The sequence below is a fragment of the Copadichromis virginalis genome, linkage group LG10 (genome assembly GCF_057382275.1).
Source record: "Copadichromis virginalis isolate Kocher_CV1m ecotype Utaka linkage group LG10, C_Virginalis_male_GT1.1, whole genome shotgun sequence".
In the NCBI taxonomy this organism is placed as follows: domain Eukaryota; kingdom Metazoa; phylum Chordata; class Actinopteri; order Cichliformes; family Cichlidae; genus Copadichromis; species Copadichromis virginalis.
In genome coordinates, this window is record NC_140627.1 from 24,148,476 (window position 1) to 24,163,452 (window position 14,977).

A 14,977-nucleotide genomic window follows, 5' to 3' on the forward strand; every position below is an offset into this window, starting at 1 on the left:
GAACGATTTGGGCCAAATAAAATTGCTTCTGTCTTCCGATCATTAAAATTTAAAAAGTTGTTTGCCATCCATGCTTTGACATCAGTAAGGCAGTCAAGCAGAGGTCCAGTTGGGAGACTATCAGAATGACTAAGAGGTAAGTAGAGCTGGCAGTCATCTGCGTATAGATGGAATGGCACTTTATGCTTTCGGAAAATCGCGCCAAGGGGCAAGAGGTACAATGAAAACAATAACGGCCCAAGAATAGATCCCTGTGGAACACCCCAAAGCAGAGGGGCCACAGAGGATGAAGCCGACCCCAACTTAACACAAAATGTCCTATTTAAAAGATAGGACTTTAACCACATGGATAAACATTTTTTTTTTTTGTAATTTATCCTAAATGTATATTTAACTCATTCACTGCCATTGACGTCTATAGCCGTCAATTGCAGTGAATGAGTCAATGGGTTTAACTCATTCACTGCCAATGGCTGGCAGTGAATGAGTTAAGAAGCTTTTACACATAAGTGAATTAAAATAAATCAGTAACTTAGCACCACATAGCAAAGGTATTGATGAGACTGAATATTCTCAGATACGAAGCTGTGGGAGTAATTTATTGGAATTTTGAAAATCAGAAAATTCATATTAACTAATTAGCCTACATTCAATCTCTAAATGAGAAGAGTGTTGAAAGGAAGAAATGACAGAAAGCATGGTGAGGGAGGTGTTTTGATGCAGTGAAATGATATTTGCTTTTTGAGGCGAAACTGAATCTCTCGATCATATGATCTTTTTTTTGCTTATTAGAATTTGATTTACATGTGCAGCACTGACCGTTTACCCCGATTTCTACGTGACTTCCACCAGTACTCTTCAGCTTGATGTTCCGTTCATGTGATTATTTGTGAGAAATAGTCATACAATCGATACTCCCAACTCAGCTGTCACTCATTTTCTGTCATGTGTTGCTGATTCAGAAGTTGTCACACAGAGTTAATCCAGAGTGTACACAACCTCACTGGGTAAAGATAAATGCAGAGGATGTGTATAGTAAGAAAAGTTAGAAGTAAATAAATAAATTAAAAAAAAAAAAAAAGTGTTCCCACTGGCTAAACCTTCCACATAAAACACGAGTGTTGTCAGAGAATACACTTAGACTGGGCTACTTTTTGCTTTACTTGTGACCTTTTATTCAGATATGGTGTTTACAGCTAATTGATTATCTATTATATCTGCCTACTTTAATCAGCTAGTCTCTGTGTGTCTATATTGTAGGTGTGAACCGTCATCTCAGGGTGTTCCAGAAATGCTCTCAGTATCATGTGACTGCTGGAATGCAGAAGTCCTCAATGCTACATAATCAGCACAGAAACTAGCTGATATGCAGGTAGTCAGGTGTTTTCAGAGCGTGTGTGACAATATGTTCACTGTATTGTAATGGTAGTTCCCCTCCCCTCATAAAAAAAAAACTTGGACCCTCAGATTATTTTCAGTAGATTAATTATTTAATAATGAATAAACAACTTGTTTACCTTAATCAGTTGATTAATGAACATTTTTCCCATGGAGGTTTCTGTTGGCTTTCTCCAGCAGCAGAGGAGTGTTGTTTCTGTTGTTTGTTAATTTTCAGACTGTATACCATTTCACAGATACACCAATTCCTGCAGGGAAGGTTTCAAATTTGACAACTAGGCAGAAGTATCTTCTACTTCTTGGGAAGTATTAGCACTTGTCTGAGTTTCTGAGAACATATGTATACAATATGAGCTGATGAAAGCTTAGATATGTCTGAAAGATTAGATGTGTTAACTGCGTTTCAGGGTCACATAGTGATTTATGTATTTATAGTTGTTTGTATTGCCTATGTGCCATGCTGGAAAGTAGCACTATGGCACAGAATGACCTATAGCTCACAACTAGTGGTGCAGCTGGTACTCATACATGTTTTACATTGGGGGTTTGTGAAGGTGCATGAGCTGTGTTAGGAGCTATATACAGCTTTCCTATGCTGTCAGTACATGCATATTGATACATGACTTCAGTAGTACTCCTGTGTAATGATCTCTAAAGTCATCACTGAGCAGGCTTCCCACATGGAAAGCTCTCTCTACTTTATCTAGATTCTTCTTGGTGTGGTTTGCTTGCTATTACACACAACCTTAGGGTCAGCGGTTTCAGTCTTTACGCCTGACTTTGGTCATATGTTGCCGCTTTACTTCCCTGTTTCTGTTCAATATTTGCCAAAATGCACTTTGTGCTCTAAAATTTCAAGCAGGGATTTTCAGCAAATAGTGTGCAGTATGTTCAGTGTAGCTGCCTTTTCAAGACAGTTAAGCACCTGTTGATTTTAACATGCTATGACACCATCCAATATTACCCAGTGCTGTAGCCTCCACAGACGGCCCTCTGATGGGAAGCTGTAAAAAAAAAGAAAAGAAAAAAAAAAAGTGAGGTGGAAGCAGATGAAAGCTGAATGAACAAGAGCAGTCGTGCCTTACGTTCATGTAGAAAATTAATGGTTGTGTGTCCGCAGTCTTCGAGTAAACCTATAACCACACAGAACCAGTGTGTAACCACATTAAGGAAGGAAGGCTGCCTCTGCTAACATTAGCTACACTGAACAATCGTGTGTGTGTGTGTGTGTGTGTGTGTATGATGTCATGTTATGCTACACATTTCAGCTCGTAATTTAATGTTAATTTTGAGTTCACATGCCATATTTGTAAGTTCTACCTGGGCTATCAGATTGTGATCGATTTTAAGTTTCCTGAGCATTTTCTTACTTTTAGATGAGTTTTTAAATGACAAGTAAATTAGTCATCAGGATTCAAGCACATGCAGTGAAATTCCAACTAACTTGAACTTGGGCTTTCAGTTAAATGGCAAAATGCTGTATGATGGGGAAGTTTTTTTTATTTGTTTTGTTTTTCATTGTAGGAATTGTCCAGTTTTATGACACTGTTGACCCTCTTGTGGTTGCTGGCTGCAGAAATGTCTTTTTAAAACACAAGCTGCTGCACTTATCGGAACCCTCTGTCACACACAGCCGGAAGAACGTCACACAGCTTAGGCAGAGGGGATGTTTATGTAACTGTCTCTCTGTCTCGAACACACACACACACACATTCTAGTGGCATGAGAGAGTGAGAAAGCTAGGGCTCTTCGAGGTCAGTATAGGCTGATGTTTGATTCAGTACAGTCTAGGTAACAAGGCTGCCACGTTTTGACCTTTACCACTTTACACCTTCCACGGAACAGCCGTGGAAGGTTTTGCGTCAGCGTTGCAGTTATATCAAGTTAATATGAGTGGAGAATATGTGACAAGGAATGTAGTTTAGTATTTAAGAATGGGACGGTGACCATTTTTAGGTTGTGAGCAGCCTAAATAAACTGGTCCATTTCTCTGAAGTTCAAGTTGTGGGGAACTTCATTGACAAGATTTGGCAGCTTTATGCTCTTTCTTACCCCAAATGTTTTTTATATGCAGTTTGTTCTACAAGAGAAAAAAATGCATGTTTAAATTAATTGGAGAAAGAAAGAGAAAGCTGATGAATAAGGGAGAGAGGAAAAAAAAGAGCGGGATTCAGAAACAACAGACGAACAAGTCCCTACTGTCACTCTCTTATCACAGCGCTTTCTGGCTGTCAGCAGTCCAGACTCAGTGCTGTTGCCGCCTCGGTACTGTCCAGCACACACAGTGTTCCTGCGATCACCTGATAGTCTCATGTTGTTGTGTGAATTTAGTTCACCGCTATTCTTAGAACCTGGTTTGACTTGGAGAGGAGAAGCAAGAGAGGAATAGAGAGAGGGGAGAGGGCTGGGGAAAGACTGGCAGACTCGCAATGATGCCCAGGTAGGAGTCGGTAATGTTTAACCTGGCCTTTATGCATCCAAGTGGGCACGGTGGTGTTCGTTAAAGGAGGTTTGTGTACAATGCTTGTGCTGTTACCCTTAAGTTTGTTTTCTGCCCGAGTGTTGGGAGCTACAATGTGCCAGCTGGCTGTTACAAGCAAGACCGTAAGAAAGGCAGTCGCTTTTTAACTGTCAGCCTCAGTGGCATTGAACAAGATTGATTCTATCTGTTGAGGTCAAGTTACATAATATAGATTACTGAGTTTGTGGTGAAGCATGCCTGTTGGTTTTGGGTGAGGGGAAAAAACACTGCTCATGTATTTGGGTGGAGTTTCTGTTTTATATCTATGTAATGTCAAATTGATAACTGTTGCCACAAAAGAAGGTGATTCACTCATTTTACATCCTGATTGTTTCCATCTTGTTTTGTTTAGTTTTCTTTGTTGTTTTTTTTTTTTTAATGAAACATGCAGAAAACATTCATGGGTGGAATGTTTTTTGGGGATTTTTTTTTTCTATCAACAGGTTGCTCAAGGAAATGAAACCTTTTTACACCTGTGGTGCTCAGAATTTGAGTCACTTTTGGTTCAGACAATTGCGGTCACAGCAGTACAAGCATGTAACAGTCATGAAGTCATGTGCTGCTTTTATGAATGACTCCCCTCTCTCCTCTGTCAGTGCTGTGACTGTCACAAGCTCACTGATGGGGTACTTCCTCCTTTGCACTAATTTTCCTTGTCTTTCGCTCAGTGTTGGGTTTTGTTTTTTTGTTTGTTGTTGTTGTTTTTTTTTTCTTTGTCAGATATCTATCTTTATCTCTTTAGATTTCTGGATTTTTCTAGGTCTGTTTTCTTATTGTGATCTGTTTGGCTTTTGTTCTTTGTCTTTCATGCCTGCTCTTATTGTTAAGTGCATCTTTGGTCTTTAGCTGTTTCTTATCTCCTCTTTTGAGTTTATTCTTTGTTTTTGTTTTTTGCCGGTGCTTATAAAAAGATTTGGCCTTTTTACATCTTTTTGCTTTCTGTCCTATCTTTATTTTATTTTTTTCTTTGCTTCTCTTGTCTTCTTCACTGTTATTCTTAAAACAAAGGGAGCACTGAGCCTGGCGTCAAATTATGCAGATTCATTCTGGGTTGATCTGTAAACAGCACGTCATCTTATTTTGTAAATGTCGTACCCATGTTATTTAATTGCTGTCATTTCTTCCTTGTTAGCTGTGTTAGCTATTTAAGCTCTGGAAAGATATCCGTTTGTTAAAACAGTTTGTGAGAGTTGAAACTTCACATCTTAGATATTACTCTTAGTGCCTCTTACGTAGTGGTGTCAACCAAATTGATCTAAATTATAAACTGTTGTAATATTAATAAATTAACCACACATGAAAAGCAGTGATCCAAAGACATATGTGATACTTAGATGAGCTAAATATTGATACTATGCAATTTGAGGCCATTATGTAGGCCATAGAGGAATTATGCCACCAGTTTGGCACGTAGACTGAACAAATAATTGTTTTTTTCCCCCTTGGATAAAATTGGAGGTGCAGCTATTCATTTATTCTAGTATTCAAGTATCCTATCGATTACTTGATTGATTGATGGAACAATCAGATAAGAAGTACTTTTGTCTTATTAAGGAGTAATAACAAGTATTAAAAAGGAAAAACGCAGGTCTGTCAGAATGAACTGATCATTGGTTTCCAGTTTAGAAATTGCAATGTTTTTAATAGTTTAACTTCTTATGATAGCTGAATGAAAACTAAACCTTTTTACGTTGATGTTTTTATGTGTAAATTATGGCCATATTAAGCTTTTCATAAACAATCACAAGGACAGAATTGTCAGGGTATACATGCAAATTAAAATGATAAAGTAACTAAAATAGCTGTTACTGTCTTTTTTTGGAAGGCTTTTTTAATAGCAGACAAAAAAAAAAAAAAGAGTTCTCACAGCATTGTCTCCAAGATGGGGTAGATTTGTTTTGTGTTCATTTGTATATTCATGTAAATAAATGTTACTAAAGCCTTGAAATAACAATGTTTTCTACACCCCATGGCTCACTTTAGTCTCGCCCCTACTTGTTCCAGGTATTGCTGGAATATAAATTTGGGTGGCTGCCGACAGCCTTCATCAGGCTGCCTAATTTAAGCGCTGTCTCTCAGACCAAGTAAACAGTTCATCTGCATGTTTTATTTTAATTTCTGTAGCTTACCTTTAGTTTTTCGCTGTGTAAAACAAATAGCATTGGATGGGAGTTCCCCTTTCTTGAGCACTTGGAAGGATCAAAGCAAATTATTTTTACTTTAAGGGCTTTTTTAAATAATTGAGTTTTCCGAGTTACCCAGTGAGTCATTGCAGCCTTAGATAAAATCATATCGTTAAAAAAAAATGCTGAATGCTGGCGATGCATTTCATTGTTTAGTGCCGACCATATGGCTCTGGGCATGGTCTCCCTCCTGTATTTCTACTTCTCAAAGCACCACATGACTTTGGTTTGACAAGTTAACACTAAGGCTGCATCATAAAACCCCCTCCTCTTGCTACTCTGCAGGACTGAATAAGTTAGCCTGTCAGAATGCTGGTCATATTTTGACATTAGTGTTTGGTAAATAGTAGCTCACATGCAAGGCATAGACCTTTTCTCTTGGACACATCACCATGCATGACAACACAGGTATTCCCTGCCCCATTGAAGTTCACTTCCTACAAAAATGGAATCCTGCTTTTGAATGTCTGTGTGCTATTTTGATGGCAAGATTGATGGACTTAACAGTTCTTTTTCCACCCCTCCCCGTCAGCCCATTTACTATAAACACTTGTGTTTAGGGACACTCCCTGCTCCCCAATAAAAGGCTATATTTAGGTCAAGCTCTGTGCCCATCTGCCTGACCCATCTATCCTTCAGATCAGAAAGAAATCCCCTACCATCATTCAGTCGATCCAATATCCTGTCATCTTTATAGCTGTCACTAAATCAACCAGGGGGCCGAGTTTCCCCAAAAGCACATGAGGATTCTGGGAGCCTAATGAATGGCAGCTATTAGTCACAGTGAGTTGTAAATATACAACATCATCCTTCAAGTATTACCTGAGATGGCCATCATTAATGAGATGAGCTGAGTGAAACCACAGGTTACTTAGCAACAACCATGGAGCTCTGGCTCCCTGTAAATGGCTTAACTGTTACTTAACAGCGGTCCAGCGATTCCTGCCAGAAGAAGAGTACTGGCATGAAATTTCACAGCAGTTTACAGATACTCTAAATTTCCAATGTGGCTCAAAGTCTTATTAACTATTTGTGTATTGTAATGATCTTAAGAATTTGCATTTGTGAAAATGACTTTTCATTTAAAGAAAGCCAAAAGTTGTATTTGTGCTCACAGTTTTTTAATCATGCTGTAATTCTGGCAGTGGATGATGGCTTAGCAACTTGTCAATGACGAATCAAGTCATCTAGTTGAATTGCAAAGTGGTCACACAGGCTGATTAGTTACATGTGCATCTGTGAAGGTACGTGCTGGAAAGAAAAGGCATACTTTGTATTATATTGTTAATGTGTTTGCTTTCTTTAATCCAGTTACATGACTGTCTTGGGTGACTTCTTTCTAGCTAGGTACACCATGAATCCGTTAGGGTTAGACTGGTAGTACGTTCTCATGGCACACTTTGTGTCTCCCTATTGACTCTGGTATGACATGGGTGAATGACAGCTGTGGCATGGAGAACACTGGCTCTGCCATAGCTGTGGGATGAGTGACGGCTTAAACTGTGCTTATTACAAGGTTGAAAGCATGTCAGATTTACATTTTCTCTTATGCACTGAGCTCTTCCAGTTTTCTGCAAATGAGAATTTTGCTTTGCAACAAACTCAAGTACAACTCCAAAACATCAGCTTCAAAGATATGCTTAGGATCCACAATGTCAATGTTCAAGTTGCATTACTGCAAATGTTCTTTGCAACCTTTACAGTAATGCTGTAATGTCTCCTATGTTTGTAATTCAAAACATTAGAGCAGGACTGCATCTTGTATGTGTATGTGATTTTGATTTTATAATCCACAAAGTTATGTTTTTGCTCTGCGTATTAGTTTCTGCGCCAGATTGTTTCAGAAGGTATTTTGTTACCACATTATGATGTTGTTATTAATGTACAGGTTTCTTGGATATGGCCCATAAACCATCAGGTGTGTAGGTGTGTGTTAATTCACTCCCATGTGATCCCACTTTTCTCTGTCCATTATTCCTCCCATTTAGCTGGCCACTTCCCCAGTTGGAGCCCAGTCAGATCAGGCTGATAGTGTACCAGGACTGCGAGAGGCGTGGCAGAAATGTCCTGTTTGACTCCGCCGCCAAAAAAAGGGCTACGGAGGAAACCCCCATTACTGTAAGTCGTATGTCGTTTTTGTTGTTGTTGTTTTCGTTTCCCCCTTCGTCTTTATGTGCTTGTGAGCTGCTGACATTTGGGACATTTCCTAATTGCTGATTTTAAAACAAAAAATAAATAAACAAAGAGGTTCCCACGGGAACAAATGATGCACTAAAATAGCTACAGACGCTGTTGCAAAGTCTAAAATTTTTGTAAAAATTGATGTATTTACAACTACTAACTTTTTTTTAAGACCTTAAACTTTGACCTCGAAAGCTCAAAGAAAGTTATTGTAGATGAAGAAAGATAAAAGCAGTGAGACATAGGCAGGCGCAAAACAGAAACCAGTCACGCTGCCGTGACATACAGAAAGTCATGTGCCTGATTCACAAAGTCCAGAGGACACTAGCTGCACCTTAACCTGTACTACACCTCACTTCCCCACAGAAAGTTAAAAGACAGGGAGTGCACCTGGTTGGGCTGTTTGTGAGTTTGTCTTTTTGTTTAAGATAAGGAATTTCTTTTTCACAAAAAACCTGCTGAATGAATACTTATAAGTACTCTTATAGTCAGCATTCTAGGGCAAGAATGCCACAAAGGCCATTATTACCTGAAAACTCTTCAAACAGGAAGTGTCTTTGTTTGTGTCACTAAGCCTAGATTTAGACTTAATTGCCAGCACACCCATCTAGTGAGACTTGAAGATGGAAACTAACTAACTTATGCCATATAACTACCAGCTTTGGGTATATTTTTGAGTTGGTCACAGTCACTGCTTTTACCCTTTTTATTTCTTTGTAACATAACTAATATTTTTATACTGCTGCTGTTTGTTCCTTTCTGGCCCTGACTGGTTTGTTCTGGTGCTGTTATCTCCACTAATAATAATAATCGCGTCAGCTGACAGCCCATGTGTAAGCAGCATTCTTTCATCCTCACATGACAGCCATGTCACTCAGTTTTCTGTTGTTGTTTTTTTTTTTTCCTCCTCCCTTTCCTTTGTATTTATCTTATTTTGTTTCAAGCATTTTAATTTATTTACCTAAATGTGTCATCTCTGCCTTCTCTAGCTGCCTCCTTTTAATCTATATCACTGTGATGGCCTCATTAGCGTCCTCTGCTTTTTCTAAAATAATCTGGTTGTTTTTGTCCTCTACATTATCCGTGTAACAGTTTTATATATATTTATAAGTCACTCTCTATCTTTACAACTGTTAGCTGCAGTCAGATGATATATATATACGTGCACTTACTGGCATTTAAAGATTGTTTTAATATAAAATCTCACTGGATCATCTATTGCTGTTATCACGTTCACCTGTTCTCACTTGCTCTTGCATATGAGAAAATGACTTTTCTCTACCATTGCTTCACACATCTGTCTTAACCTGCCTAATCTTTCTCTGTACCTCAGCTGTCTTTCTTTTGGTCCTTGTTGTCCTCCATAATATACCCTGCCTCCCTTCCTCCTGTCTTTCATGTCTTTTGACTTCTCATTATACACTTCCCTGTTCTTTCTCCTCTCATTTTACTATCTCTTCTGTTGCCTCCATATTTTAGGACTGTGTTTTGCTTCCCCTTAGGTTTGTTTCTTTGTCTGCTGACCAGGTTTCCTCTGCTTTGCCATACCTTCTCTTGCATGACTCATCCACTTATCTCATTATCATATCTATAAGTTTGACATATTGCAGGCACACGTTCACTTCCTGCTTTGCTATATGGCCACCTGACATTGAAATTAGGATGGTATATTTGCTTAACTTCCTGAACTCATTCACCTCAACTTATTGAAGCGTTACATTTAAATTGGACCTGGGCCACGTACTGTATACAGTAACAAAAGCAAGAGTTATGTTGTGTGTATGTTTACATGTCTTGCAGAGTGACATTTGTTTGCAGTGAGTACATAGATACTGCACCGACCCTGCTTACTGCATTATGTGTTTGTTGCTTGGGTTTGAGTCAATATTTTTGGTGCATTCTGCAGCATTAGGCCTTTGCCAGTTACTCTTTTCTCACATGACAGGTTTTTGGCAATTCGGATGAATTTATTTTTGAGAAGAGATTACAGCTGCAAAGCACAGAAAAACAGAATGACTAATAGAGAAACAAGGGACCAAGCAAGAGAAGCTGGACAAGGGGAGATATATGTGATGGGGTCAGCAAGAGTCAGGAATGAAGAGAAAGAGGGGAGATAGTGGGGAAGAGGAAACTGCAAGAAAATGGAGAGGAAAAAATGGAAGACGGCACTTGTTCTGATATAGAAATAGATTTTCAAAGGAGAGGAAAAAAGCTGCAGAAATTGGAGAGGGATGAAGTTAGAGCAGTTGAGGGAGTGGAGAGTGGAAGGGGGAGGGAGGGAATGATTGCAGTGCTGCTCAGTCACGAGTTTTCGAAAGAGTCATATGACTGGCAGTCACATGCTTGCGGAGTCTGTGTACATACCTCACACTGCACTGCAGCAGACACACACACACACACACACATCCGTGTGCCTGTTTGCCACATGCATGTTCGCAGTGGCTTCATAACCGTGTCTGTGCTGCAAAATGACCTTTATAAGTGAAAGAAAACATAAGCTGTATGCAGCAGGATTACGTAATGAAGCACAAACCGTCCTTCTACTTCTTTGCCTGTTTTCCTTCTCTCCTTCTCTCATGCTGTTTTTCTCTCACAGCATCTCATATTCCCTCTGTGTTCTTCTCTTTTTCACTGTCAGCAACAGTGGTTTCAAGTGAGCCATTACCAGAGCCTAGTCACTAAAAAGAAACCTCACACACACCCTCTCCCTCCCCTTCCACCCTCCCTAATGCATTCCTCTTGAATAGTCTGCCAAGTTAAGAAGGCACATGACACAGGCTGATTGAGATCACATTGCTTTTAGCTAGCTGTTTATACAAGTACCTCTAGATTGGGTTTCTGTGGCTTTTGACCTATAGTTTAACTGTATTTATGTTTCTCAACTAAAAGCTTTACTTCTTATGATGATTTTTGATTGTAAGAAGTCAAGGGTCCAATTTGAAACTCTGTATAAAATGGATGAAGAACACTCTTGGATATGTACTCTCTTTATGCTTACGTTAATAGTGGTCTGTATAATTGATAAACACCCCACAATACAATCTTAATGACCTCGTCTCTATTTCCACATGTGCAATTTGTTGCTACATGAATGTCATTAAGAGCCAAATATGTTCAACCCTCCTGTCTTGTGATTTCAGCTCAGGGTTGTAGGTCATTTGCAGTAGATGCTTCATATTTATGCTGCTTTTGTTTTTTTGTTTGGTCTCTAATTACCGTATTTCCCGGACTACAAAGCGCACCTGAATATTAGCCGCACAAGCTAAAATCAGGGGAAAATCCTGTTTTGTACATACATTAGCCGCACCTGACCAAAAGCCGCAGGTGTTTCAATATTGACTTATCATATGTAAGAGAATATGCACAAAGGGAATTGTCAGGAAAGAGATGGCTGTTTGGAGACACACCCCTTTTATTAATATTTTGAAAATCAAGTTATGGGTACATATTTGCACATGTGCTGTGCTTCATAAATGAGTAACAAATGTAGTACATAACAGTAACCTACAGCACACCAGAAAAATAGATTCAGACTACCTTTTAGGCTCAGGTGCAGTGACACGGCTTTAACAAGAAGAAAAGTCAGTCATTCACCACCATCTTCCTGCGCACTAAAACCACCAAAGTCCTCTTCTCCAGTGTCGGAAACGAACAGGCTCAGGATGGCTTCGTCATCCACTCTCAGCTTCTTTCCTTCGTTGTCACTTTCAAAACCAAAGATAATCCTCATTGTCAGTGTCAGAGTCGAACACCCTCTGAAGGGCCGTGGCGGTGTCCTCCTCTTCATCATGCAGCAGTCCAGCCCTTCGAAATCCATTGGTGATCGTGGATGTTTGCACACTTTTCCACGCTGTCAGAATCCACCAGTAGAGTTGAGCACAACTTGCTTTTCGCAAGTTTATCGCCGCTCGTCATCCACGACTCCCGCTGAACGCATAACGCTACTTTGAAGTTTGTTTTTCGCGCTACTTGTACGGCACTATGTTGCCTGGCGGATGGACATGTGACCAACATACCACTCTTGAACCCCGATCCTTCCGCCAGGCAACGTAGTGCCGTACAACAGCGGAACAAACAAAACAAATCGTCTTACGATATCACAAAAATCATGGACAATCTATAGAAAAGCCGCACCTGACTAAAAGCCGCAGGGTTCAAAGCTTGTGCAAAAAGTAGCGGCTTATAGCCCGACAATTACGGTAGTCACAAGGATGAAAAGTTGCAAAACAAAAATCAACAACTAATTGTAGAGGTAAATAAGTCTGCATTCTTGGCAGTTGGGTCTATAATATTCTATATTTTGATTTTTTTTTTTTTTTATCTTGCAGAGCGCCGAGTCCCAGGTGAAGATGTTTGGAAAATGCTGCCAGCTTCGTCCTACAGGAGGCAGCAGCAGTTCCCTGGACAGCTCCTCTTCCTGCACCTCGGAAACCAAGGAATCCAAGGAGCAAGGCCTCCGCTTCCAGGTAACGCAGGACTGAGATTGTTTAAATGAAGTACTCTTCTACAAAGACATATCCATAAACACACAAATGTAAACTGTGCTTGTATACTTTATGGTCCTTGGGGAGCACTCTTCAATTTAGTTTGAAGTTTGTTGCATGTTTCAGTCACAAGTTTTGATTTGCTGGTATCATTTGAGATCAAACTGCTGAAGTAAATTGTGTGCAATCTCCCCCGTTTATATTAAGTGCTAAATGAATAACTGCTATGATGCCTTAAGAATTTGCACAATGTGATTGTGTCGGTGTCTAATGCCTAGAGGTTACAATATCAAAATATTTCTTTCCTTTCCAGGGTTCAAGGTGTTCATCAGATGTGGTTATGCTGGGTGAAATGATGTTTGGCTCTGTGGCCATGAGCTACAAAGGCTCTACACTTAAAATCCACCAGATAAGGTAAAAAGAAAAGGAATGCATGAATGACTTTCTCCTCACTGCTGTTTCCTGAGTTTAAAAAAAAGCAAACATTAAATATTCTAGTTCTGAACAAAGGGACTTTTAGAAACTTGTTGAAACTATGGGATATCTGATCCTTACGTTTTCTGAGACCAAACAGTTTTAAGGTCAAGTGAAGGTGATAATAGGATCCAGGAAGAAAATAAGTTGTGAATTGATTAGGTAGAAGAAGAAACACACAACCATAAACATGAACAAAGCACATATACTAATGATCTTTGTTCCTGCACCATCATCATATCAGATCACCACCTCAGCTGATGCTGAGTAAAGTCTTCACTGCCAGGACCGGAGGCAGCGTGTACGGCAGCCTGAACACGTAAGCATTTGCAAGCTTATCAACACACGCTGTGACTCCTATGCAGAACTCTGTCATAAACCAAGATATGCCAGTATTCTCCAATCCACAATACAAGTGTTGTTGGCAACAATCCTTATAAATGTTCTGCTGGCTTTCTCTGTTCGTCCCACACAGGTTACAGGACAGCCTGGAGTTCATTGGACAGGACAACAACACCCTAAAGCCTGATCAAAACACTGGGCCCAACAGTCTGCTAGGGAACATAGGTAACCATGGCAATCTAGTGCCGTGCCAAACCTTTTATTTTTGTGCCATGTGTGATCATTTCTCTTCCTCTGTACAAATTATGAGTAGATTACCAAGTCACTTTTTCTTTAATGTAATCATAGAGAGAAATTGCTCTATATCTTTATGTAATGTGTTTGTTTTTGTTCATTTTTTGGACTTGTTAAATATATACAAATGCATATTTAATTTTACCTTCATGGCATTTTGTTTGAAAGGCTCAACTCTGTAAAGTGTTGAATTTTGTTGCTTATTTATTTTATCGGAAGTTGAAGTTTTTCACCTTTAAGCTCCACCATTGCGGCCTCCCAGGGCGCTCTTTGCCAACAGCTTTTCTTTACAGCTACGTCTACCCTAAACTGGCGCAAGATTTCCCAGTTGGTAAACAGAATCGGCCATTCTATGAAACACTTAAGGCATTCTAGTATTTGTGCTCTCGTGCTTCACTGATCCTTATGATGACCGACTGTGCTACAGGTGGTGAAATTTGAGTGTTGGTTTTTGATGGTCAGTACATTGTCTGTGCAGCCAACTGATTTAGGCTTAGGCTGTGAAATGCTTCTGCTACAAAGATGAGCATAAAAGCCTGATTTTTAAAAAGCTCAAATGAAGAACTGTTGGCGAAGTTTCTAATTTGTGCAGATTCTCTGTCATCCTCACAGAAAAGACATCTAGTTACATACATCAAAGCTGAAAATCTAACCAATTACGAAACCTGCTTTAAAAAAAAAACAAAACGTATATGGTGCATTTTCTGTGAGCGATGCCACCTCTCTTGTCTGCCTGGTTGTTTATTTCATTTCAAACTAAAAATTTCCTGTAACTAATGAGACTTTCAAACAATAGGAGGCAGTGATATTTCCTCCTCCATTCACTAATCATGGTTCGTGTTTTTTGTCCTTTTTTTTTTTTTTTCTTCCCTTCCTCCCTTTCTTCTTTTCCATGTTTTTGTTTGTGCTGCGCAGGATTTTCTCAGCTCTGCAGCCCTCGACGGGCCTTCTCTGAACAGGGCCCGCTACGCCTCATCAAGAGCGCTTCTTTCTTTTCAGGTTGGCGCTCAAAACTGACCATGATTGCTGTGTGTCAGTTGCATGCGTATCTGTAGACTGAAGTTTAAGTAACGGTGGTTGCATTGGATGCCTCTCAGCAA

The 14,977-nt window shown here is 39.6% G+C and overlaps 1 protein-coding gene across 3 annotated transcripts in view; it reads left to right on the plus strand.

Moving 5' to 3' along the window:
* Nucleotides 1-14,977, plus strand: part of fnip1 (folliculin interacting protein 1) — a 42,559-nt gene that overhangs the window by 6,837 nt on the left and 20,745 nt on the right. The window contains exons 1-7 of one of the 3 annotated variants that reach the window (XM_085470772.1): nt 3,716-3,838; nt 8,091-8,220; nt 12,612-12,749; nt 13,081-13,181; nt 13,486-13,560; nt 13,717-13,808; nt 14,793-14,876. In XM_085470772.1, the coding sequence (XP_085326898.1) occupies nt 3,828-3,838; nt 8,091-8,220; nt 12,612-12,749; nt 13,081-13,181; nt 13,486-13,560; nt 13,717-13,808; nt 14,793-14,876 (631 nt within the window). In that variant the 5' untranslated portion in view covers nt 3,716-3,827. Of the gene's footprint in view, nt 1-3,715; nt 3,839-8,090; nt 8,221-12,611; nt 12,750-13,080; nt 13,182-13,485; nt 13,561-13,716; nt 13,809-14,792; nt 14,877-14,977 lie in introns of those variants that run through there. The other 2 variants (XM_085470771.1, XM_085470773.1) reach the window with 2 other exon arrangements.